Source organism: Lathamus discolor, chromosome 1, assembly GCF_037157495.1.
Source record: "Lathamus discolor isolate bLatDis1 chromosome 1, bLatDis1.hap1, whole genome shotgun sequence".
Classification (NCBI taxonomy): domain Eukaryota; kingdom Metazoa; phylum Chordata; class Aves; order Psittaciformes; family Psittacidae; genus Lathamus; species Lathamus discolor.
This window is the reverse complement of record NC_088884.1, coordinates 6,319,067-6,343,611: the sequence shown is the minus strand read 5'-3', so window position 1 is coordinate 6,343,611 and position 24,545 is coordinate 6,319,067. Positions and strand designations below refer to the sequence as shown.

At 48.7% G+C, this 24,545-nt stretch overlaps 1 protein-coding gene and 1 long non-coding RNA gene across 5 annotated transcripts in view; one reads left to right on the top strand and one right to left on the bottom strand.

Annotated features, from left to right (window-relative positions):
- Positions 1-17,236, bottom strand: part of TASOR2 (transcription activation suppressor family member 2) — a 41,911-nt gene extending 24,675 nt beyond the window's left edge. For all 3 annotated transcript variants that reach the window (XM_065674346.1, XM_065674430.1, XM_065674512.1), the window contains exons 1-10: positions 16,953-17,236; positions 6,742-6,887; positions 5,063-5,158; positions 3,814-3,886; positions 2,579-2,670; positions 1,829-1,966; positions 1,595-1,719; positions 1,480-1,499; positions 1,282-1,381; positions 253-353 (exon numbers count right to left, since the gene is read on the bottom strand). In XM_065674346.1, the coding sequence (XP_065530418.1) occupies positions 253-353; positions 1,282-1,381; positions 1,480-1,499; positions 1,595-1,719; positions 1,829-1,966; positions 2,579-2,670; positions 3,814-3,886; positions 5,063-5,158; positions 6,742-6,887; positions 16,953-16,980 (919 nt within the window). In that variant the 5' untranslated portion in view covers positions 16,981-17,236. The remainder of the gene's footprint in view (positions 1-252; positions 354-1,281; positions 1,382-1,479; positions 1,500-1,594; positions 1,720-1,828; positions 1,967-2,578; positions 2,671-3,813; positions 3,887-5,062; positions 5,159-6,741; positions 6,888-16,952) is intronic.
- Positions 17,237-17,387: 151 nt separating this feature from the next.
- On the top strand, positions 17,388-22,745 carry LOC136012021 (uncharacterized). 2 transcript variants are annotated; one of them, XR_010611561.1, is made up of 2 exons: positions 17,388-18,612; positions 22,225-22,745. It is a non-coding gene; the product is annotated as an uncharacterized LOC136012021 (long non-coding RNA). The 2 variants fall into 2 exon arrangements; XR_010611552.1 differs by lacking the exon at positions 17,388-18,612 and adding an exon at positions 20,608-21,021.
- The last annotated feature ends 1,800 nt before the right edge of the window (positions 22,746-24,545 follow it).

Genomic DNA, 24,545 nt, shown 5'->3' with positions numbered 1-24,545 from the left:
TCAAAACAGGGTCTCCCACCCTGTCCTGCCAAAGTTGAAAGAGCTGCTTTGGGAAGAGGATTGTATCACACCAGGAGACCATGTGAAGCATGAAGACATTCCTGTGCTGCCTTAGACTTTCTCCTCACCTATCTGCAATCAGTCAGACTTGAAGACAGGATCCAGCACGACATGGAGCTCTGATCCCCCCTGGCAATTCCTATGGCACAGCACAAGCAGGTTACTCACTGTGCTGGCAGGTTTTGCACTCACCTTCATTCCTAGTGTAATTTCTTTTCTCAAAGGCAGCCTCTGGTAGCTTTTTCTTCAAGTCAGACAAACCCATGACATGGCTCATGTCCAGGCTGGGAGGCCTGTGGCGATAAAGCAGCAAATGGTGAGACTGAAAGCAGAAAAGGCTCTTGGGATTAAGCATAGCAAAGAGTCCTGGTTGTCCTGTCACTGTGAAACCAGAGAGAGCAGCTCTGGAGAAAGCTAGAGGTGTTTGTGAACACCTCTAAACACTGATACTGGTGGCTGTGTTACTGACTGTCATTGGCTGTTTCAAGTTTATGCTGCTTGGCTTCCAACTACTGAAGATTGCAAATATCTCTTGGATTTGGATGCTGGTTACTCCAGTAGGTGCTAAGGGAGAATGGCTTTAACCTGCCAGAGGGGAGACTGAGACGAGCTCTTAGGCAGAAGCTCTTCCCTGTGAGGGTGCTGAGGCGCTGGCACAGGGTGCCCAGAGAAGCTGTGGCTGCCCCATCCCTGGCAGTGTTTAAGGCCAGGTTGGACACAGGGGCTTGGAGCAAGCTGCTCTAGTGGAAGGTGTCCCTGCTTGTGCAGGGGCTGGAACTGGATGAGCTTTAAGGTCCCTTCCAACACAAACCACTCCGTGATTCAACACTATTTCTATCATGCTGATCTGTAAACACATCTGGCTGATTGTACATCCACCACCAGGAAGCTCACTTCTCACAACGAGAAAAATCCCAAGCAGGAATAATTGATTTGGAATAAACATCCCAAAGCAGTTAACAGAAAAATAAAATGACAAAATACTGCTGTTTCCAGCTGCAGTTTGTGGCCTGATCTCATGTCCTCATCCAGCTGTTGCTGTGACACTGCCCAACACCACTTTCCTGACACTGATGATTCCTCCAGTAATGTTGGAACAGCTCCAAGAAGATGCTGATCAATGAAGCGATGGGAGAGACAAATCTGGTTTTCACTGATAGAGACACCCAAAGATGTAATGCTGCACACTCAGTACTGCACAAAGAGAAAAGTGCAACTTACAGCTGGGCTGGGATCTTGGAGCTGTGTGGGGTCCTCAAGGCGATGCTGCACAGACGTTGGCCCCGGATGGAAAGCTGCCCCCTCCATGGACAATACAACGCTACAGGGTAAAGGGAGAAGGGCTCAGAGAAACCAGGACAGGAAAGGAACAGATAAAGGTACATTTATAAGCCAAAACCAACCCCCACTTGCTCTTACCTTTGTGGTTAAGCTCAGGTCTAGAGAAAAAAGAGAGAAAGAAGAACATTTAGCAATGGAAAAAGGGAAAAACAGCCCACAAAAGCAACTGGGTGCTTTGGAACAAGTTGCTTACAGGCTCTCTATGGCCAAGACAGGCATTTCCTTCGGCTCCCTGTACTGGCAGGTGATGATGATGTAGGGGCAGATCTGCCTGGGCCGCTCTGCAGTGCTGCCACCAGACACTTCATACACGTAGTACTGGCATGAGAAGGGAAACACGGATGAGAACAAGGTGAGGAAGGACAATACCGTGTCCCTCTGCAGCCCAAAAGTGAGGTGACTGCACAGTCCTGTTGCAAACTCATACCTGGCTCTGCTCAAAGGCCAGGCAGCGACTGGTCTTTGATGGTAGGTTGCTTCTGTTCATGCCAACGTGGCAGTCATAGCCAGGAGATGGGCAGGTATAGCTGGTTGTGTAATTCTCAGAGATCACCTTCACCTTCCCCTGTGCCACAGAATTTACCCAGAAAAAGAGGAATACACATAATTATTCACAGAAACTTCTTTTAAAGACCCCTAAATCCTTTTTTTTCCCAAAAAAAAACTGTTGCTGACACCCCCACACTCCCACCAGTGTGCTGATGTCCTTCAAACATGAGGGCCTGACTAGACCACGTTTGGCATGGCAGACAAACCTGCACTGCTCAGGAGGGCAAATGGGAGCAGTGTGGGTTTGGTGCTCTCTATAGAGAGCAGCAGGCAGTGGGGAGAGAAGAAAAGGGCCACACATCAGCCCCATGGAGGAATAGAATGGGGCTGTGATCAGAGCCACTTTACGGCTCTCCCAAACCTCCAAAATGCATCAGAATCCAGGGAAAAAGATGATCCTATGGGGAATTTCTGATCTCAGCAGTGGAATTTGGAAGGTCCTTTGCTGCTCTTCAGGCCACCAGTCAAGCCCAGTTGAATCTCTTGCTTTCCAGCCTGACACATCCCAACAAGCTCTCAACAGAGCTGATTTTACACCCCACAATAGCCATGGGCTCCTTAAAAACTGCTTGCATTGTAGAGCAGCTTCTGAAAACCATTCCACATATAAAGACAGACTTTCATTCACCTTAATCAGCTTACAAATGACAATATAGCCTGATTTTCCATGATACCAGGGTCTTGGATGGAGACAGTCTGCATGCTTGGATATATAAACCCCTGTGAAGACAAAGCAATGCAAGATCAGGTAAATCACGTGCTCAGATGTGTTTCTGAGCAGTTTCCACACTACATGAAAACACATCAAGTGAGGGCTTGTCTCTTATAGGAAGGTGTAGTGAAGGGCTTATAGGGTCTGACAGCAAGTGGAGCAGGTATCCTGCTCAACTTGGAGTCATGCAAAGGCAACATAGATATTTACACATGAGGAACACACACTATAAAGGCACAAGAGCAGGCACATAGCATGGCACAGACCCTCCCAGGTCCCTTCCTTGGCTCTTTATGGCCTTCAGCATCTCAAATGCCAATGGGAACCTTCTACCCTGTGACAAGCCTATTCTGATATGGCTTATTCCCATCCCTTCCCTATGCTCATATATATATATGCATATATCAGGGTGGGGGTGTTGGCTCCTCACTACTGTTTTGTGGAGAAGTTCATGGGCAGAAATGGAAGCTACAAAGAGACATGCCATAATATTCATCCCAGTCCATCAGGAATAAGACATACACCAGATAAATAACCAGTTCCTGCATGGTTTTGCAATCCCTGCCATTGACTGTTCAATGATTAGGTGTCTTGGCCTGCAGAGACTTGCAGGATGAGTACTGGGAGATGTTCTGCTTCTGGCTGAAGGAATTCCTTGAGCAGCATATCCTGCACTTCACATCTTGAGTTTCTACATCTCTGAGCAAGGAATAAGCACACACTGAAAAGGGCCTTGACATGTCACAAGCTGCTCTGCTTATTAACAGTACTATTGGCAGAAACTCAGCAAATGGACTCTGAAGAGCAAAGCAGTGGGGAATGGGGAAAGCTGCCAAAAAGCCACTTTGGTGACAAGGGTTGGTATTAACAAGGGAGAAAAAGCCTGAAATGGAGAGGTGCAGACACAATAACATTCGCTGGGGATGATCCTATCCTCAACTTGTTGAAGGGGCAAAAGGAACATACTGCTGCTTGCATGATCTGAACAAACGCAGTTTCCCATGTGAGAAACAAAGGATATTCCATGGGTCTTTGCAGTAAATACAAGGCAGGACCAGGAGTTTATCTGGGTTTTTGATTCTGGTTTTAAAGGAGTCAATATCCCCCAGAAGAGGGAACATGTCTCTTGGTTCTGTGCAGGGAAATCTTACCTTTGGCTGGGTCACCAAGTATGGAAATGGAGCTGCTGTTCACACGCAGGCCTGTCTGACACACTTCTTTTGCCTTCAAAAGAAGAAACAGCCTCTTTTACCATCTATTTCCAAAGCTAAGGGACACGGCTGTCAAAATCTGCAGCACTACAGTTGGCAAAATACATGCAAGGGGCAAAGATGCTGCAAGTCAGATCATTACAGCCCCGAAACACCTGTGGTAGAAAGGAAATTAAACCCAATGTTTGTAGGTAGAATGAACAGTAGCTGAAACAACACATTTTCTTCCTAAATGCTTCTATTTATCAAGTGTTGTTACAGAAAACCTCCATGGATGCAAAAGCTTAGAAAAATCTGGGAAAAAAGTAGATTCAAAGTGTGCAAAGTCCAAATATATATTGACCAAAGAGGGACAAAGGAGTTGTTTGAACACATTATGGTCAAGAACTAAAAGCAAACCAGGGAAGCTGTTGTCAGTCCCTTTATAAGCAACATGGGGCACTCATTACACCTAACTCCTGCCTCCTAGAAGTGTCTAGCTTAGACTAGACACTAGCTTAGGCTAGACACTAGCAAGCATCTAGTTTAGACCAGCCCACAAGGCTTCTCCTCTGAACAACAGGGACAGGGACATCCAGAGAGCAATTTGGCCCAAGCCTTTGAGAGATCCCTGCATTAAATGAGGTCCTCTAGAGAGCTCCCTCTTTCCCATGGGCTGTACAAGGAGCTCAGGCACAAACTGGGCTAAACTTCAAACAGCAAAAGGCTAAAAGGCTGAGAGCTGGAGAAGAGAAGGCTCCTGAAGGGGAGCAGCTTAGAGCAGCTCCAGTGCCTAAAGGGGCTCCAGGAAACTTGGAGAGGGGCTTTGGACAAGGGCCTGTAGGGACAGGCCAAGGGGAATGGCTTTAACCTGCCCGAGGGGAGACTGAGATGAGCTCTTAGGCAGAAGCTCTTCCCTGTGAGGGTGCTGAGGTGCTGGCACAGGGTGCCCAGAGAAGTTGTGGCTGCCCCATCCCTGGCAGTGTTCAGTAGTTGAATGGAGAGTTGCGAAATCAGATCCAGCACTAAAACCTTCCAGGAGCTGCTTTCAGATCTTGCTCTGGACTATTTATACTGTAGTAATTGCACTGGTGAAGAGGGTACAGAGAGCCAGGGCACTTCAGTCAACACGTCTGCTGGGCTCTGGTGAGACACAGCACACGTGCAGGCACTTTGCATCAAACTAAAGCTGAATAAATATTCAGGTTACCTTTTCTTCATTATCAAACAGGAGAAAGGCAAAGGTCTCCTCCAGCTCCTCCTGGCTGTAACCAGCAGCTTCCTTTGCTTGGGCAAAAGCTTTGAGCTGCAGAAGACACAACAACACTTTGTTCTTGTCCATTCATACCAAAGCCAAGTGACATGAGTTCTTGGTGTGAGCACAGTGTGACCCATGCACCTCCAGTCATGGTCGCTATGGGGCAGCTGGCACCAGCCATGTGCCCACACAGCACTTCCTCCCCAAAGAATCCTCAAGTACATCCAGTCTCCCATCACCAGGACCCCAATCCATGTGCAGTCAGTCCATCTGTCCCTGCCTTTGTCCCCAGCAGAACACATTCAATGTCCTCCATGGGACAGCAGGCACACCCAGCCCTGTGGTGTCACACTATGCTCATCCCCGGGAAGTCCAGCCTTAATCCACCTTGTCCCTCTTGCCCAGTTGGCTACTGGGGAGCTGGTTTCACTGAGGAGCATGTGGGCTTGTAGAGCATCACATTCAGCAGCCAGCTAAAGCCATCAGAAGACAAAATCATCTCAACCATGGAGAAGATGCCTCCAGAATGGGAGATGCTTGCTGACACTCTTCCCTCTGCTCATCAAGAAAGCCTAGAATATCTGATTAGAGACTATCATGAGACTACAGACCAGAGTGTTCTGCTACAGCCAAATAACACATTGCTCTGATTTCTTTTGTCTGATAATGAAAGTAGAGCATGTTCCCTGGGCAAACAGTGGAGAACACCATGAGAGCAACAGAGGTGGGTGTGAGTTCAAGAGGATCCTGGGCTTTAACAGAAGTTGTAGAAGTACAAGAACATTTTTCAATAGGGTTAGAAGATGAGAAAACAACAAACTCATCACAGCTTTGGTTATTTTGGCTTTAGAACTCGGGCAACAAATTAGTTGATACCTGTTTTCCCAGTTTTTTATCCAGCTCCACAGTGATAATCCCAGATTCAGGCAGCCAGAATGTCTATGCTGTATTTAACTCATAACAACAAGCAGTGTGGTCTCCCCAGAGAACACAGCCTGTCTTCTTCCACATCAGTGCCCCATCCCTGGCAGTGTTCAAGGCCAGGTTGGACACAGGGGCTTGGAGCAAGCTGCTCCAGTGGAAGGTGTCCCTGCCCATGGCAGGGGCTGGAACTGGAGGAGCTTTAAGGTCCCTTCCAACACAAACCAGTCGGTGATGCTATGATTCTATGACAGCAGGATGAAAGGGTTTTAGAAGTGATTCTGTACACACTCCAGTCAGCTGGAGAAAGAGAAATGGGGTTAAAACTGGTGCCTGCACAGAGGTGATGGCAGACAAAAGAAACAGCACCTGGAAATCTGCCTCAATGTCAATCAGCATAACAATAAAGTCAAAGCCCTCCAGCCAGGAATCAAACCAGGACTTCAGCCTGCCCTGAAGGCCTTCTCCAGAAGTGCTGCTGAATGTTTGACTACACTCCCTCAAAGGGTCTTTAGCTGCTGATCAGATTGGGAAGGAAGTGAAAGAAAGGAAAGAAAAGGCTCCCTTCAGCCAGGAACTGGAGATGCAGCTCTGTGAGGCACCAGGTCAGCCCCATGCTGCAAAAGAAAGACATACTACTTGCCAATAAACTAGCATTTCCAGGTACTGCAGCTCCCAAAGAACCACCCTCCTTATTCCCCAGTTCTTACCTCCCTTAGGAAAACATCATTTTCCACCAGGATTGCTTGGCTGTAGAGAAACCCATCCTGAGATGTGGAGTCCAAGTAGGAGCTCTGCAGCACCGAAACCGCTGTCTGCAATAGGGAAGTCGACTCTTCCGACTCTGGATTCCAATCTGGAGTAAAGCAGCAAAACGCAGGTACAAATAACTCCGGGCATCCCTAGAGCAGTGTGAGGCTCAGGAGAGGCAGCTGAGCGTGACTCACAGCACTCAGACCTCACTTAACAAGCCCAGAGCTCCACTGAGCAGATCTGGCTCCCGTCCAGCCATGCAAGCCCCAAGTTTTTGTCTGCAGGTTAAACTACCTTTCAGCAGGAGGAATTCCAGATCCCAGTCTGCCAATAAGCCCTTCGCAACACAAAAAAAACCCCCAAGAAATCAGTAGAAACTGCCAGAAGCAAAGCCTGGTGGTAAAGCTGAACAGAACAGGGTTTTCTCTTGTGTTAAAATTCATTGTGTGCTCTTTTCATGTGAGAGTTGATGTCTAAAATCTCAGTGCACACTCAGTTTCTTGGGGTTATCTGTTTGACCCTAAAGAGCTTCAGGTCTTGAGTGAATGTGGTTTTCAACGCCACAGGAACAAACCTTCCCTCAAAGCCTCCACATGCAGAGCTTTCTGAAAGCCCAAACTCTCTCCAGACACTTCCAAACATCCCAGTAAAACCACTACCAACAGCATCTCACCAAGAAGAGGTCCCAAAACAGTTGACAAATGAAATGTGGATGGAGAAACAAAGGAAAAAAGCCATTCAGATGTTAAAATCCAAATAGTAAATGAAGTAGCCACTTTAGAAACACAGGAAATCTGGGCTCAGCCCCTGCTGCACATTTAAAAACCTTTATTGCTATTCACGAGCTATGAGATTCCAAGTCTCAAGCTGTGTTTACAATACGAACACATTGAGAAGGTTTATTTCTTCTGGCACATAAAGCAGTGACAGGCCAAGGGGAATGGCTTTAACCTGCCAGAGGGGAAACTGAAGATGAGCTCTTAGGCAGAAGCTCTTCCCTGTGAGGGTGCTGAGGCGCTGGCACAGGGTGCCCAGAGAAGCTGTGGCTGCCCCATCCCTGGCAGTGTTCAAGGCCAGGCTGGACACAGGGGCTTGGAGCAAGCTGCTCCAGTGGAAGGGGTCCCTGTCTGAGGCAGAGGGTTGGGACTGGATGAGCTTTAAGGTCCCTTCCAACACAAACCAGCCTGGGATTCTATGATTCTATCTCCTCCACCAGCCTAAACAAGCCCAGCTCTGACTGCTCCTCATGTCCCCAAAGCACAGGACTGCAATGGGAGCTATTTAGTTTCACAGCTACTGCTCCAAACCATCTCACTTTTCAGGGTGAGATGTTCTGCTCCTCCTGACAGCATCTCGCAGCTCTGCATCATCAAGACTGGGGTCTTGGAACATGAGAAATGTGTGAGCTGGGAGCCAGTTGTGTATTTCCACACTGAATACATGAGACACCGAGATGACAAAGAGATCATGAAGTTAAACCCCACTGGGCACAGAGCACATATTGAGGATATGAGGTGTTAAATCAGCAAAAGCATTGGATATTCACTATTTTTCAGGGGTGAAAGCCTGGAAGCTCTTGGAAATGGAACAGAACCAGCAATTTTGCATGTGAAAACTCAACCATTTGTTCCTCCCTTCAAGTTCAGCTGCAGTGTACAAATGAAAGTCCAAATGGGGAAAAAACCCATCAAAGTTGCTACAGTAATAGAGAGATACATGAGATAAATACATGAGATAAACGCTGATAGCAAGGGAGCACACAGTCACCTTTACAGCTATTAACATCCTTTGCCAATGTTGAAAGTATGAGGAAAGGTAGCTACAAAGAAGATGAAGACTCCCTTTTGACAAGGAATCACATGGAAAAGATGAGGGGTGATGGGCACAAGTTATTCCTAGGGAAATTCCAACTGGACACAAGAGGAGAATTTTCCACCATGAGAACAATCAGCCATTGGAATAATCTCCCCAGGGAAGTGGTGGATCCCTAACTAAGTTCCCAATGCTGGACACTGTTCACTGGGTACTGCTGGGACATCTAGTCTAGGTCATGCTTTGCCAAGAAAGGCTGCACCAGATGATCCTTGAGGTCCATCCAACCTGGCATTCCATGATTCTACGATAAGGCTGATCTTCCCCTTCTGCTGTGGCTGCGTAGACACCATCCTCCAAAAGCCCTGTGTTCCTTGCAAAGCTGCTAACTTACTCCTGCCTCCTCCTTCCAGGCTTAAAGCCAACTCCTTTGGACTCTCCTCCCTGATTGCACCTGCAAACATCTCATCATGGCCTGTTCTGTGCTCTGCAAAGCACTGGCTGAAGCCAGCAGACACACATAGCCCATATGCTCCATGGGACTTGCACATCTTTCCTGCCCTTTCCCATTCAGGGAATGTCCATCAGGAAGGCCAGCTGAGGCCAACAGACATGCACTTCCCAAAACCAGGATCCTCTTTTGGCTCCTCCATTTTCATGTCACCTCTGGACGGCCTCACCATACAAAGACTTCTAAAGTCAGGCCAGGAGGAAACCCCACAGCTTTTGAACCGCTTGTACAGGGAAGAGAGCTACTTTTCTTCCCAGCTTTTAGTTTTACCTTAAAGCTTCAATACCACTTGCTGCAGACACCTGAATGCTGTCACATTTCCAAAACCCTGCAACCCAGTGTGGTCAGTGCATATTGAACACAGCCACTGGTCATCCATGGGGCTTTCAATCTGTCCTCGACACTGCTGCTCCTACATGGTCCGTTCCCCATCTTGCTGCTCTTCAAGCAGGATTTCCCCATTTTCCTGGCTTTAGTATGGAGTCCTAAGAGCAGGCATCACTGGCAGCATCACTTCAGGTACCACCACATCCCATTCCATACCAACAGTTCACGTACTGCCAGCTGAGATTCCATAAGATCATCAAATCATCCTCCCAATTTCTCTGGCTCTGCTGAAGTCCATTTTCTCTCTTCTATTTCTAATCCCTCATTTTGCTGCTCTCACTCTTTAGTTTTCCTTTCTCATCATCTCTAGCACACAGGAACTATTATAGGAACTCTACCTTTTAACTCTGAGTTATGAAACCCATGGTACCACATGCTTGAGCAGACATTACTTGCAAACTTCTAGCTACAGGCTGCTGATGGAGCAGGCACAAAGGCAACGTGGTAAACTCACAAAGGATGGTCCTTGAAGCAAGAGACCTGAGACATCCTTGAGAAGCTCAGCCAAAACCTCCTTGATGGGTATAGCCAGAAGGACAAAGAAATTGAGACCATGAACTGACCTTCCAGGAAAGCAGAAGTTGGCAATAACTATCCTGGGAATTGATGTCCTGCTCTCAGTGATGTATTTACACCAGAAAGGTATAAAAAGTAGCTCCCTATCTATCCAAATGAGCTTCTCTGCAAGAGCTTCCCTGTATGAGGCCTCCTGGACTTGGAACATACATAGATTTGCTTTACTCTTGTAATACATATCTACCTGCTTTCCTAGTGGCAATTCTGTAGTGACTTGTAGCATATACTTACATGCATATATATATGAATATATTTGGTTTACTAATAGTAGTTTTCTAGTAATTTGTAATAAAGAAGGTCTCAGAAGTGTAGACTTGCACATCTTTGTGTATTGTTGAGTCCTGAAGACTCTATGAATCTACCCACTTGTGAGCTGGGTCACACACACAAGTTGTGACCACGACCACTACACCTTTACAACCCAACTTTTAGAATGAATCCTGGCTCATCACTGCTGAAGCAGAGAGTCACTTTCTTCTTTCTATTTAAGCCCAAAACTGAGCTAAATTAAGCCAAACTAAGCCAAAAATCACCATCTCCCACAAATTTGATGATCTTGAAGGTCTTTTCCATTCTCGTTCGTTCTGGAGCAGGAACACGTCATGCTTGCGAAGTAACAAGGTGTTAACCACAAGAAATGCTTCTGGCTGTTGTAAAGTATTTCCAGGTAACAATGGGATGTAAATTAAGCTTACATTTACTCACCAGGAGTAACCAGCAAGGAGGTGTAGAATAAACCACTCACTGCTAGCTGCTATTTGGTGTATTTGCAAACACATCACCCAAGGCAGACCCCAGAGATGGCTCTGTGCTGCACGGCAGAGCTAATCCCACCATGGAATAGGTGTCTTGCACCCACAGAGACCAGTCCAGGGCATGGGTACCATGGCACCAAAGCCACAAATTATTTTCCTTGGCATATTTGAGCTTCTCCAGATTTTCTTGTGGTTTAGTGTGGGTTTTTCAAAGCCTTTTGGTTTCAAAATACACTCTCCTGCACCAGACAACTGCCTTGTTCCTGCCATTATCAGCAGCTTTTACAGCTTTGCTGCTTCCCAGCAACTTTTTCTTTCACTTTCTCACCTTTTCCTTCCCTGTTTCTTCCACTCAGAAACACAGAGAGCTGTTCTAACCTTGTGCTTGTCAGGCTGCTGATGAGCAGAGCTGGCTGAACCTGCATGTGGTAATGGATCTGATCCAAGCCAAGCATCAACAGAGCCAACACAGATGAGATACTACACATACCAGAGGCAGATGCTGGGCAAAGGAAGGGCTACCAGGGCAGACTTGTGCTCATGGTCCAGCCAAAACAAGACCTCTGGCTTAAACTGGGCTGATGGAGGCATTTGCAGAGATGAGGAGCTGTTGCTAAATGAAAGGGGAAAAGACCTCCCACTAGGGATGGAAAAGATGGAGCAGGTTCTACCTTGGGATGTCTGGAGAGCTACTAACAAGAACTAGCATTTTCTGAAGGCATCACCATGGGATGTTGCAGATGAGTTCAAAAATCAGCTTTATGGGGCTAAAAAAAAATTACCTATTGAATGCAAAGATCCCACCTCCTCCTCAGGAAGCCCCTGAGCCACAAACCTGCATGAGCTTTCAGAAGAAAGAGTGCTGTACCTTTGTTCATATGCTTTTCCTGACCTATTCCAGGTCACCCCTGGAGGTGATATCAGCCAAGGTGGATCTTTGGTCTTAGCTGGGACAGCCCATTAAATCAGCACCAGGTTTCACCCCTACTCCACCACAGGCAGAGCCAGGCTGACAGCAGAAGACAATAGATACCCAGTGCTACATTAGCATGACTATGGTAGGACCCATCTCTCACTCCATGAGGTGCTTTCATGGACAAGCCCAGCAGCTTAGCGAGTCAATCACCTTGCAACTGCTCCAGGGTGAAGCCTTGGAACAGACCATTGATGGTCTTAAAGGTCTTTTCCTACCTCCTCGATTCTATTATTACAAAGGACCTTTCTGCAAGGGATGCTTCCTTGTGTGAGAGTGGTTGCCTCCCATGGAGGTTGTATCATAACTGGAACTATTTCCCCCAGAAGAACCAAGCATTCAAATTCCAAGGTAGAAGGGGAAGTTTTGGATGGCACGTCTCCCTAACCTTTGCAATTAGCTGTTATAACCATGCTGATGGAGCTCCATTCTCCTAAATTACTATCTTTAGCCTTAAACCTGGGAGTTGTGTCCCTGTTTGGGGTGTGGTGGTATCTTTTGCAGCTTCTCGGTTTGACGTATTTAAAACACTTCCATAGGGACACAAGGTGATTGCTGCCAAGCTGGAAAACCCGGATGCTGAAGTATATTTTAAGTGACCTCTGGGATCAGGCAGCCTGGGAGTGCAGATATCCAGGCTGCAGAAGCTTTTGTAATGCTTCTCAGCCCAGTATCAGACTGCCAGAATTCATTTAGGTCACTTTTAGGAGTCAGGCAATGCAGGGAACCCCTGGCACCCCCTCAGGAGTGCTACCAGAGGACAGGCAATCTCTACACAGACAGCTCCAGTTGAGCTCTGCCAACACAGATTTAATCTCACAGCAACATCTGAAGGTGCCTGGCTGGTTGAGGAGAAAACATTGTGGGTTCCCTTACAGGTAGAGAAGGTTTTGTTCCTACACTGTATAAAAACACCACAGATGTAAGAAACGTCAGTAAACCAGGCTGTTTCAACCAGTGCCCAAAATTCCTATGCAGCCCCAGCAAGACCATACCTAATTGCACCGAGACCAGGGAGATTGGCTTGTGTAGCCTGAGGAGAAGAAGCACAGGAGATCCAACGGCAGCCCACAGCTCCCTGATGGAGAATTACACAGATGATGGAGCCTCTCCTCTGCCACCAGCAGATGGAAAAAGTAAGGAAAAACACCTGAAGGGGCAGTCTCGGAGATTCAGATGGGACAAGAGGATGAATTTTCCCCCTTGGAAGGTGATGCAGCCTTAGGATAGGTCACAGAGGTGGGGGTCCCCTAAAGCCACAGCTGCCCAATCTGATGTTGGTGAAAAATCAAATTCCAGTAGGAGTCCTACACCAGAGAAACCTTCCAAGTAATATCTCTTTGATTTCATAACCTCTCTCATAACCTCCTGATGCTTATGTACTTGAGGATGTGGCTATTATAGGTTGTCCCTTGTTAATTAATTGCAGTGGCAGTTGTTGCTGCTGTTCATCTCAGAAGATGTTCCTCAAAAGCCCCATCCTCCTGCAGCTCCCTTCTTCTATCACCTCATACAGGTTGGCCCTGCTGTGAATTCACTGAGCTGCAGGTGTCTGCACTGACTCTTCCCAAATCCAGCACCAGCACTGGTACTGTGTTAAAGCTGAGAGCAGCCCTGAGGAGAAGGACTTGGGGGTGTTGGGTGAGGGTGTTGGGCTCTCCCATGACCCAGCTTCAGTGTGTGCTGGGCTGAAACCCCAGAGTGTGAGCAGCAGCTCAGGGAGGGGATCCTGCCCCTCTGCCATGCTCTGGGGAGAACCCCCCCTGCAGTCCTGATCCAGCTCTGGGGCAGCAGCACAAGAGGGATGTGGAGCTGTTGGAGAGAGGGCAGAGGAGGCCATGGAGCTGCTGCGAGGGCTGGAGCAGCTCTGCTCTGGAGCCAGGCTGAGAGAGCTGGGCTGGGGCAGCCTGGACAAGAGAAGGCTCCTGAAGGGGAGACCTGAGAGCAGCCCCAGTGCCTAAAGGGGCTGCAGGAAACCTGGAGAGGGGCTTTGGACAAGGGCCTGTAGGGACAGGCCAAGGGGAATGGCTTTAACCTGCCTGAGGGGAGACTGAGATGAGCTCTTAGGCAGAAGCTCTTCCCTGTGAAGGTGCTGAGGCGCTGGCACAGGGTGCCCAGAGAAGCTGTGGCTGCCCCATCCCTGGCAGTGCTCAAGGCCAGGTTGGACACAGGGGTTTGGAGCAAGCTGCTCTAGTGGAAGGTGTCCCTGCCTGTAGCAGGGGGTTGGAACTGGAGGAGCTTTAAGATCCCTTTCAATTCAAACCACTCTGTGACTCTATTTTAGCACTCAGAGAGCTAAAGATAACCCTTCGTTTGCAAAACCACCCAGTCAAGTGACTCTCCATGCTAGCACAGTAGCTGCAATTCCCTAAGACTGTCAGTCTTGACCTTGTGGGTGAGCTGCAGACCTGTGCAGAGCAAAGTAAAACCCACTGATGACAGCTTTGTCTTTGCCAGGTTATATTTTGAGGATTCCTTGTGCACAGCTCACAGATGCTACATTGAAACCCACATGTTGAAACCCCACCAACCATAACAGCACCTGCGCAGCCACATCTAGCTCTTCGAAGAAAGATCAGCCTGATGCCATGTGAGCTGCAGCTCATCTGCTGCTTCCTAGAATGCCAAAAACTCAATGCTTGGGATGTCCCGGAGGTAAAGCCCATGCAACATGAAGATGTCCAGGGTCTTCCAACACACAGCCAGCGTCATAAGAGCAACAGCAATAGTTCATGTTCTAAAAAACAATCTCCCCAAGGCAGAGCTCCTCCATTTGGGAATAAAACCAACCTGTTGGCAGCTGGAGAAAGCAGGAAAACAGTTTCCTGCCTGAAATCCTGCAGCTGCATTCCTCCACACTGCTTACTTACTCCTTTTGCCTTTAAGCAAGCCTGAAAACCTCCCATACAGCGATACAGCATTCCTCAGGCATGGATTGTTGCATTGCTTCAGCTCTCACTACAGATACTTTCCTCTCAGCATTGACTTTATCTCTTGTTCTGTTTGATATGGCAATAGGACTCTAGGCACACTCTGTGGACTCTTTGGCTGTGGAAATGACCGAGACACACTCATTGCTTCAAATAAAAACAGAACCAGGTCTAAGTACTAAAATTCCCATGTGCTGACTCCAGACAGCCCTTGGAACCAGTGACTGGTTATCTCACCATCAAAACAAAACCCCAAACTAAACCCAAAAAGCCGAAGCCTGCAAAACCCAGCATTTACCAAAAATGACAAATATTTCATTTCCTTGTCTCAAAGTGATTCTAAGCAAGAATAATCAGTTGGTCACTTTGGCAGCTGCCAGAGTGGCCAGCGTATATATTTCATGTAATAAAACCAGCCCATTCCACCAAAGCTGTAATCCCACATGTGGTTTGGGTGGCTACAGTGACTTACACAAGCCTTCATCCTGATTCTCCTCCTTTTCCCCTCCTGGCACAGCTGGGGCTGTGTACTGAAGAAACCCAGCAAACTACAGCGGAAAACACAGTAAAAGAGGCTATTTTTAATGCAGCAATGTGGACTGCTGCACAGCTCCACAAGGACTTGTACCAACACAGCTCCCAGTCAGGTGGGATGTGGATGTTGGGGTGGGTATTTGGGGATGGGGAAGACTTGGGCTAGCTCTGCTACCACCAAACCCACCAGCTTTAAGAGGAACACTAAAACCAGACCAAACTATGTAAACCCAGTTTCAGCTGGGTCATACAGCCTCTGGTCTAGGCAGGTACTGATACTTCTTATCAGAGCAGAGATGGGGAAGGGACCATGTAGGAGCAGCAGTGTCAAAGACAGACTGAAAGCCCCATGGGTGACTGATCTGCTGCCTGATCCCAGAGGTCACTTAAAATATACTCCAGCATCCAGGTTTTCCAGCTTGGCAGCAATCACCTTGTGTCCCTATGGAAGTGTTTTAAATACGTCAAACCAAGAAGCTGCAAAAGATACCACCACACCCCAAACAGGGACACAACTCCCAGGTTTAAGGCTAAAGATAGTAATTTAGGAGAATGGAGCTCCATCAGCATGGTTATAACAGCTAATTGCAAAGGTTAGGGAGACGTGAGGGAATCCTCTCATAAAAGGAGTTTGTGATTGGAAAGCAGCAATCTGTGTGCAATCAGACATTTCTGACAATAAACTATGTCTAACAAATCACTTCAAGTGCACACCAGTGCTTTCCAGACTCACCCATAGGAGAGCTAATGCCAGCAGAGCCTTGTATTTGTCTCCTTACCCATTACCAGTCTCCTACAAGCACTGTTATCCACTAAGATACATCCACTTTGACCAAACCCTTGGGGCAAAACCATGTGCTTTATGTTCCAAATCCCCCCAGAGCACAGCGTCACCCAGCACCCACAATGAGCACCAGACCACCACACGACTGATCCTTCTGCGCTAGACAGGCTTTCCTGCCCATTCCCTTTTAAGCCCCTTTGTTTTCTGCAGTAAGAAACGTGTTTTACAACTATTTTTGTGCCATTCACCCTCTTGCTTGCTTCATTTTATCCTCCCTTAAGAAGTGCAGACCTGCAGCTTGGCAAGCGCTGCTCTTACGGACAATCTGGGAGCAGAACATAACAGGACCAGGGCATAAAATTCCATCTCCCCCCCACCCCGGCCTCTTCTAAGGCCAATTTCCAGCCCTGCAGCTCAGCGCCCTTACTCCAACCGGGAAGCAGAAGCTTTCCAGCCTTCACCTCCCCACGCCAGCCCCAGCACATCCCATCTGCTTGCATTTCCACGTCCTGCTCCTGAAGGGCACCTGCATTGACCAGCACTGCTCCCAGAGGACAGACCCGAAAGCATGCACAGCCACAACCACCGCGGCTCTCCCAGCTGGAATTGATATAAGGAAAACCCGCTTTATAACTCTCTCTCTCTCGGAGTTGCGGAGCCTGATTCCGTGCTTCAGAATCACCCACTGGCGCAAACGGGAGCGTGCAAAAGCCAACGTGTCCCTCCGTGAGCCAGCCGGAATGAGACACAAGAGCTGCTTCCTAAGGCACCGAGGGGCTCGGGAATGGTGCCTCCGAGCAGTGGGCACCCGCACCCAGCTCTGTGAGGCGGGGAGCGGCGGAAAACCGGCTCGGCCTCTCCCCCTTACACCGAGGATGTGACGGAGCCGCCCCACGTCCCGCTTACCGGTCCCGCCGCCCCGCCGCTCGCCCATGGCTCGCTCCGGGCCGCTCACCCGCCGCCCCGGCTCCCTCAGGCCTCCCGCATGCCGCCCCGCCCGGCCCTCGGCGCGGCCCCGCTCCCGGCGGCTACCCCCGGGAGGGAGCGGCGCTACCGGGCCGGGCGGGCGCGCTGCGGGCTGAGGCGATGCGGAGCGGGACCGGGGCCGGCCGCCGCCATCCGCCGGCCCCAGGAAGTGAAGCCGGAACCGCCGAGGAGGCAGGAACGGGGCCGGGGAAGGGGAACAGAAAGTGAAAACTGACCCGGAAAGAGAGCGCGGGGAGGCCGCGACTTCCCCTTCCCCTTCCGGCCGCTTCCTCTTCCCGCTGGTGACCGCTGGCTGTGAGCGGCGCTTCCCTCGTCCCCTCAGTCTTCACCTCCTGCCCTGGGCCTTCCCTCTCCGTGCCCTCCGTGCCTTGCTTTGCACCTTCCCTCAGCCCCGCAACCGATTCCTTCATCCCCTCCCATCATGGCCAGGGCTCCTTCCCTCACCTTGGTCCTTTCCCCTTAGCGCCTTTTCTCAGTCCAGCCTCAACCCGTTTGCTGATCCCCTCTGCCCCTTCCTCCACAGCCTTCTCCCATCTTTCTTTATCACCTCTGCCCCCTTCCCTCACATCTTCTTTATGTCACCCCTCACATCACGCCCTGGGTCCTTCACCTCAATCCTTCCCCCTCAGTGGCTTCCCTCAGCCCCTTGATTTGGACCTTCCACCAGTCCCACTGCACCCTCTTCCCTGTCTCACTCAATCCATTCCTCTGCCTTTTCCCTCAGTGTCTTCTGTCATGGCCTTCTCCATCCTATCTTTAGCCCTTCTGCCCCCTTCACTCATCTTCTCATCCCCTTTCCAAAGCCCTTTCCTCAGTGCCTCCCTTCATTCCTCAGCCTCATCCCTGTCCCCTTGCCCGTTCAGGGCTGGGATACCCCTGAGGCCCCTCGTGGGGTGGTTCCAGGCCCCTTCACAGCAGCAGCCCCATGCAGTGGGGTTGCTCCATCACTACTGTTAAACAGGATTTTCTCCAGGGTCTTACAAAGTCCCTGGTGTTCTGCACGGATAGCCTGGGATTTGTGCTGGAATCATAGAATCACAGAATAGTTAGGGTTGGAAAGGACCTCAAGATCATCCAGTTCCAACCCCCCTGCCATGGGCAGGGACACCTCACACTAAACCATCCCACCCAAGGCTTCGTCCACCCTGGCCTTGAACACCGCCAGGGATGGAGCACTCACAACCTCCCTGGGCAACCCATTCCAGTGCCTCACCACCCTAACAGGAAAGAATTTCTTCCTTATATCCAATCTAAACTTCCCCTGTTTCAGTTTTAACCCGTTACCCCTTGTCCTGTCACTACGGTCCCTAATGAAGAGTCCCTCCCCAGCATCCCTATAGGCCCCCTTCAGGTACTGGAAGGCTGCTATGAGGTCTCCACGCAGCCTTCACTTCTCCAGGCTGAACAGCCCCAACTTCCTCAGCCTGTCTTCATACGGGAGGTGCTCCAGCCCCTGATCATCCCCGTGGCCTCCTTTGGACTTGTTCCAGTAGTTCCATGTCCTTTTTATGTTGAGGACACCAGAACTGCATGGAAGCGTTTGCTCCAGGAATGGAGAGAGGATGTTGAAGCAAAAAGAGTAAGTCAATAACCTAGTTTCCCTCCACTACCTGGAATCTGTCTGGATCTGACCAGCAAGGAGGCAGTTTGGCACTTCAGTAGTTGCATGTAAACCACTGGAGCAGCTTGCTCCAAGCCCCTGTGTCCAACCTGGCCTTGAGCACTGCCAGGGATGGGGCAGCCACAGCTTCTCTGGGCACCCTGTGCCAGCGCCTCAGCACCCTCACAGGGAAGAGCTTCTGCCTTATCTCCAACCTGAACTTCCCCTGTTTCAGCTTGAATCCATCACCCTTTGTCCTGCCACTACAGACCTCGGTAAAAAGTCTCCCTCTATCCTTCTGACAATCTCCCTTTATATATTGAACATACTTATTAATTAGATTGCAGCTTTCTAGCTGCACAATGGCTTCCAGCTCCTCCCTGTTACTAATGCTGTGTGAATTGGTATAAGGCACTTCAGGTGGGCTGTCAACCTCAACACCCTTTTAGCTGTGCCCTAATTCCTCCAAGGTGTTTCACTGGTGTTCCGTTGTTGGTTCCTAATGCATCAACGGCCCCTGGCTCTTCTCTATTGCTCAAAACTCCATCCTCTTCTCCACTAAGTCTAGTTTAAAGCTCTCACTTGATCAAGTGAATCCTATAGTTTGTCTCCTCCTTCCTAAACCACTTCCTCTGATGGGAGGATAGAGGAGAACATCACCTGTGCTCCAGACCCTTTTAATGTTGATCCAAGGGACATAACAGTGATAGGAAAAGGGGTAATGGCTTTGAACTGAAAGAGGGGAGACTGAGATGAGCTCTTAGGCAGAAGCTCTTCCCCGTGAGGGTGCTGAGGCGCTGGCACAGGGTGCCCAGAGAAGCTGTGGCTGCCCCATCCCTGGCAGAGTTCAAGGCCAGGTTGGACACAGGGGTTTGGAGCAAGCTGCTCTAGTGGAAGGTATCCCTGCCTGTGGCAGGGGTTGGAACCGGGTGAGCTTAAAGGTCCTTTCCAACCCAAACCAACTTGTATGATACAGTCTCTGTTGGTGGTTCTGTGTTGCCTTTTTGTGATATTGTTGGACCCTACATGGAACAGTAAGAATGGATGATAATGTTTTGGGTTCAACAGGCTCAGGAGCTTCTCAGGGATGTTGTGAATGCAGCAAACAATCAGTATTGCAACAGATGCTGGAACAGGGAACAGGGTGATCTGGGCTTGCCCAATCTCTTACACAAGGGGTTTTACGAACACAGTGTGCTGAATGATGGGTCAACTGTTGTGCAGCATGACTGCATGTGCTTCTGTGCCAGGCAATGAATCCGGTGGGTGCTTGGTGTGGGATTTCAGGTACTTTTAGCTATGAGATCCAGGGTGCTGTGTCCACACATGGACACACTGCACAGTCACCCAGCTGAGCTAATAAATTCATGGAAAAGCTGATTCCCAATCCTTACTAGTGTTGCACAATCCAATTGGGTGTCTCTGTATTCATCTCCACACTGCACAGGCTGTAGTTTAGCACTGCTGACCTCGTTGGGTGTATTAACACATGCTGGATAGTCGCAGCCTTAGCAGGAAAGGCTGGCAAACAGAGGAAAAAAGGAGAAAGACCAACAAGACAACAGTGTGACAACTCACTTATAAGTCACTTATTACCCAAAGCAGCGCTGCAGGTCAGTAACATGCTGTTACAGATATTTCACCCATGCTAAGCAGAGTGAAAAGTGCTGCTATCCAGTGAAAGAGTGATTTTTCTGGTGTCCTACAGTCAGCAAGGGCAGTATTGATAGCCTCATGCTCTGATCACATAGCAATGTATCTCCAGTTTGCCACATCCACTGATTTTTGTAGCTCCTGCTGACATATCAAAGACTGGAATTCTTGCTGGTGTTGCTGGACCTGAACACAGCAAGACTAGGAGTAAGGAAACAGGTTTTCTGTGCCCCCATGCCATAGCACTCATGTGAGGTGAGACAGAAATACCTAGGCAGGGTCAGTGTCCTCGGTTGCCCTGTGAGAGGGTGTAAGTTGAACAGCCTCGTGTCACCCCGTATCTTGACCCTGGAGATATGAGAAGGGCTTTCAGCTTCTGCAGTGTCCATAGGGAAGAGCAGATCTGCAGTCAGAGCACCCAGGTTTCCACCTACAGCATGACCATTCAGCCACCAGCACAATGAAACGTGAATGGTTTAGTATTAGGAATTGCTTCTGATGAGAAAACAAAGGATGTCTGCTGAGAGCTCCCTCTCAATGATCTACTCCCATTTCATCTATTAGAAAAACAAAGAATTTGAGGGAATTTTGGCAGTGTTTTGCCAGGGAGAGTAACTGAAGCCTCTGGAGGTCAGACCATTTCTAACTGGAGTTTCTGGGTTTGTGGCAATCCTAAGCACAACTACAGAGAATGGATTGGAAGCAGCCCTGAGGAGGAAGACTTGGAGGTCTTGGGTAAGGATAAGCTTCCCATGACCCTTTGGATAAGGGCTTGTAGGGACAGGCTAAGGGGAATGGCTTTAAGCTGCCCGAGGGGAGACTGAGATGAGCTCTTAGGCAGAAGCTCTTCCCTGTGGCGCTGGCACAGGGTGCCCAGAGAAGCTGTGGCTGCCCCATCCCTGGCAGTGTTGAAGGCCAGGTTGGACACAGGGGCTTGGAGCAAGCTGCTCTAGTGGAAGGTGTCCCTGCCCATGGCAGGGAGTTGGAACTGGAGGAGCTTTAAGGTCCCTTCCAACCCAGACCAGTCTGGGATTCTATGATGATTCTATGATTCTATGTCGCTGTCTGGTGTCTCATGCCTTTCTGGGTGGTGACACATGAGGTCTGCGCAAGAGGAGAGCCCATGATCTAACTGTGGTGGGGAACCAGTTCCTGGCAATACTCTATTCTGGCTTCTTTGAAAGAATGACTCATGGAGTTCTGGCGTGCTCACAACTCACTGCTTCTAAAATAAAGAAGTAGTCATGTGAAGATCTGTTTCCTCTTTTATTCACAAAAAAGATGAATGGTGCAGATGCTGTCAGTCACCCTGTGAAAGACAATAGTTGCAATGAAATGAGTCAACCGGGAGGTGGAAGCAGCAGTTCCTGATAAGGGCAGTGTCCTCCTGCTGAAAGACAACACATAACATAAAGCAAATAATTAGGTTTGAGACCATTATTGACTCCGTGGGGCAGCATCAGGAGTCCCAGCTCCTGTGTGTGCAAACACAGCCTGCAGCTATGGGGTGGCATGGGACCTGCAGGCTTCTCTGCTTCCGCCATGTGTGAATCATGGGACAGCAGATGACATTGAGATATGTGGAAACACTGAGTTTCTCCTTGGTTTTCTCTTATTTCCTTATACTATGTGGCATGAGAGATTGGTTTGGTTTTCACTTGGTGTCATAGAATCATAGAATGGTTTGGGCTGGAAAGGACCTTGAGATTATCCAGTTCCAACCCCCTGCCATAGACAGAGACACCTTCCACTAGACCAGGTTGCTCCAAGCCCCATCCAGCCTGGCCTTGAAAGGGGGCAATTGTCCTAAGGAAACAAGGCTTGAGGTTGTGCTGTTTCTGTCTGTCTCTTCCATTAACTTTTGGAGCCATTAGCCAGTTTCAACCCAGTTTGACAGCAAGGTGGTGGTTTCATATACTGGTTTCTTCTATTTTCTAGGAAAGCAGTGGTCTGCAGCCCCTGGTGTTCCTCTGCTGCAGAGACTTTGGACATGCCCAGAGGAGAGAGGGGCAACTGCAGAAGCTGTGAGGAGCCATAGGCAAGTGGCTCCACCAGGGAGAAGAGGTGAGATGGGCTTCTGTTGCAATGGTTCTGTCTCAAGATGAAGTTTCCCTTCCCAGGCAGTGCTTTCAGGGATGAAGCAGAGCAGGACCGGAAGCTGCCTGGTTTTGAGCAGAAATGAGCCTAAACCAGAAGTCTCCTGTGATGCAGCATCACCAGGCCAAGCTGCAAGGTCAAATAAGCCCTAGCATCTGTTGTTAGAGGAACTTATGTTGTGCTGTGGTAAAATATCAAGTTCAGAGCCATTTGGCTTAAGAAGTGTTGGTTCAGGCCCTTAACTGAAAGAAAAAAATGGAGAAGGAGAACTTGTGGACTTGTTTGACCTCTTCAGTATCCCATTATGTTTGCTCATTCCTGCTGGTGTGCCCATTAAAACTGCAGAGCTCATTTTAAAGCTGTCATGTTCAGGCTATGAGAAGTTTATGGAAAGACTTCTGGGGACCTGGGAGGGGTGGGATCAGGCAGCTAGCTCAAAAATGGATGCTCCACGAAGTCTGAGCCCTTCTCTTTTAATCCTAGTGGACAGAAAGAGGTTTGTTCCCACTCACTTCTGCTCTACTCTATTTTCTGTAGAGGAGTGTCAAACCAAACTGCAAGGAGAAGCATGAAATGCAAAGTCAGGAACTAGTTGGCCCAAAGTCTACTTTATTCCACAATGCTGTCAAGATATTCGTCAACCCCCTTAAAGCTGATTTGCTCCATCCTCCACTCAAGCAAAGCCCCCATAATCTCTTTGGGATCTTGCAGCAAGATAAGCACATTTTGCCCAAGACCTTTAATTTTGCCATATCTTTCCATAATAGGGGAAGGTCTTCAAAAAGACCACAGCAATGCCATCTCTAGATCTACATGGACACAGGAGCCTCAAGCACAATGGTATGTGTGTGTGGTTTCTCTGAGAATGAGTGTAACATTTACCGCATGCTTTCCACATCTGAAGGTGACAGCCAAGTTGAGATTCAATGTGAAGGATTGTTCCTCCCAGAGAAATGGCTGATTGGGTCTTCTCCCTCCAAATCTTTCTTCTTATCTTCCCAACACACTTTCAGAGCTTACTGATCTGTCAGGAGTCTTTTGTCTCTTCAAGGAAATCTCAAGTAACTCTCCACAACGTGCCCATTGGTAACATGCTTCTTCTGTGTTTGCTGGAAAATGTGTTGTATTTTCATTGCCATTGAACTATGGTATTAGCTCATGGTGTACTCACAGAATCATACAATCAACTGAGTTGGAAAAGACTTCAAGATCATCAGGTCTAACCTTTACCCCATCACTGCCAAGGCTGCCACTACATGGGTCCTCGTCTCCATGGTGTGTGAACACTTGCAGGGATGGTGCCTGCAGCCCTGCCCTGGGCAGCCTGTTCCAGTGCCTGAGCATCCTCTGGGGCAGGAATTGTTCCTCAGCTCCATCTAAACCTGCCCTGGGGCAGCTTGAGGCCGGTTCCTCTTGTCCCATCCCTTGTTCCTTGGGAGCAGAGCCCAGCCCCTCCTGGCTCCATCCTCCTGTCAGGCAGTTGTAGGGAGCGATCAGGTCCCCCCTGAGCCTTCTCTTCTCCAGACTGAACCCCCCAGGTCCCTCATGCAGTGTACCCCTCTCACAGTAAAGCACAGTTGAGATCTTCAGTTTCTACTTTGATTTATTCAAGTGTTTGGTTTTTCTGGGGCTATTTTGGCATCTTGCAGCTTCCTAAGAAACCAACTTATTGTTGCAGTTGTGATGACAGACACTCAAATAGCTCCAGCCACATCGTGGAATCGAAACCAAAGCTGTTAAAACAACCAACAAACCTCTACAAAAGCCTCTGACAAACCCCAGCTTGTCTTACGGTGGTTTCACAAGGGTTTTAAACCACACACTGCATAGGCAGCTATGGGGTGCATCAGGAAATGAGTCAAAGATGACAAGAAAGTAACAAAGTGCAGATGAACATTTTCAGTGGTGAGCAAGTGATTTTGTTTTTGCAAGTTGTTTTCCCCCCATTTTAAAAATACAATTATTGAGGTATTTATTAAAAATTGATGTTTCTGTTGCTTATCCTGTATTTTTGGCAATGTCAACCTGCCACTCTCTGAAGAGAGAGTCTAAACATTACTTATTACTCCTTACCAGGCAGAGGATTGGAGCCAGGAGATCCAAACTCTTTCTATAACCAAACTGTTACCATTTGATCATGGCAAAATGAGACTATGTTCAAG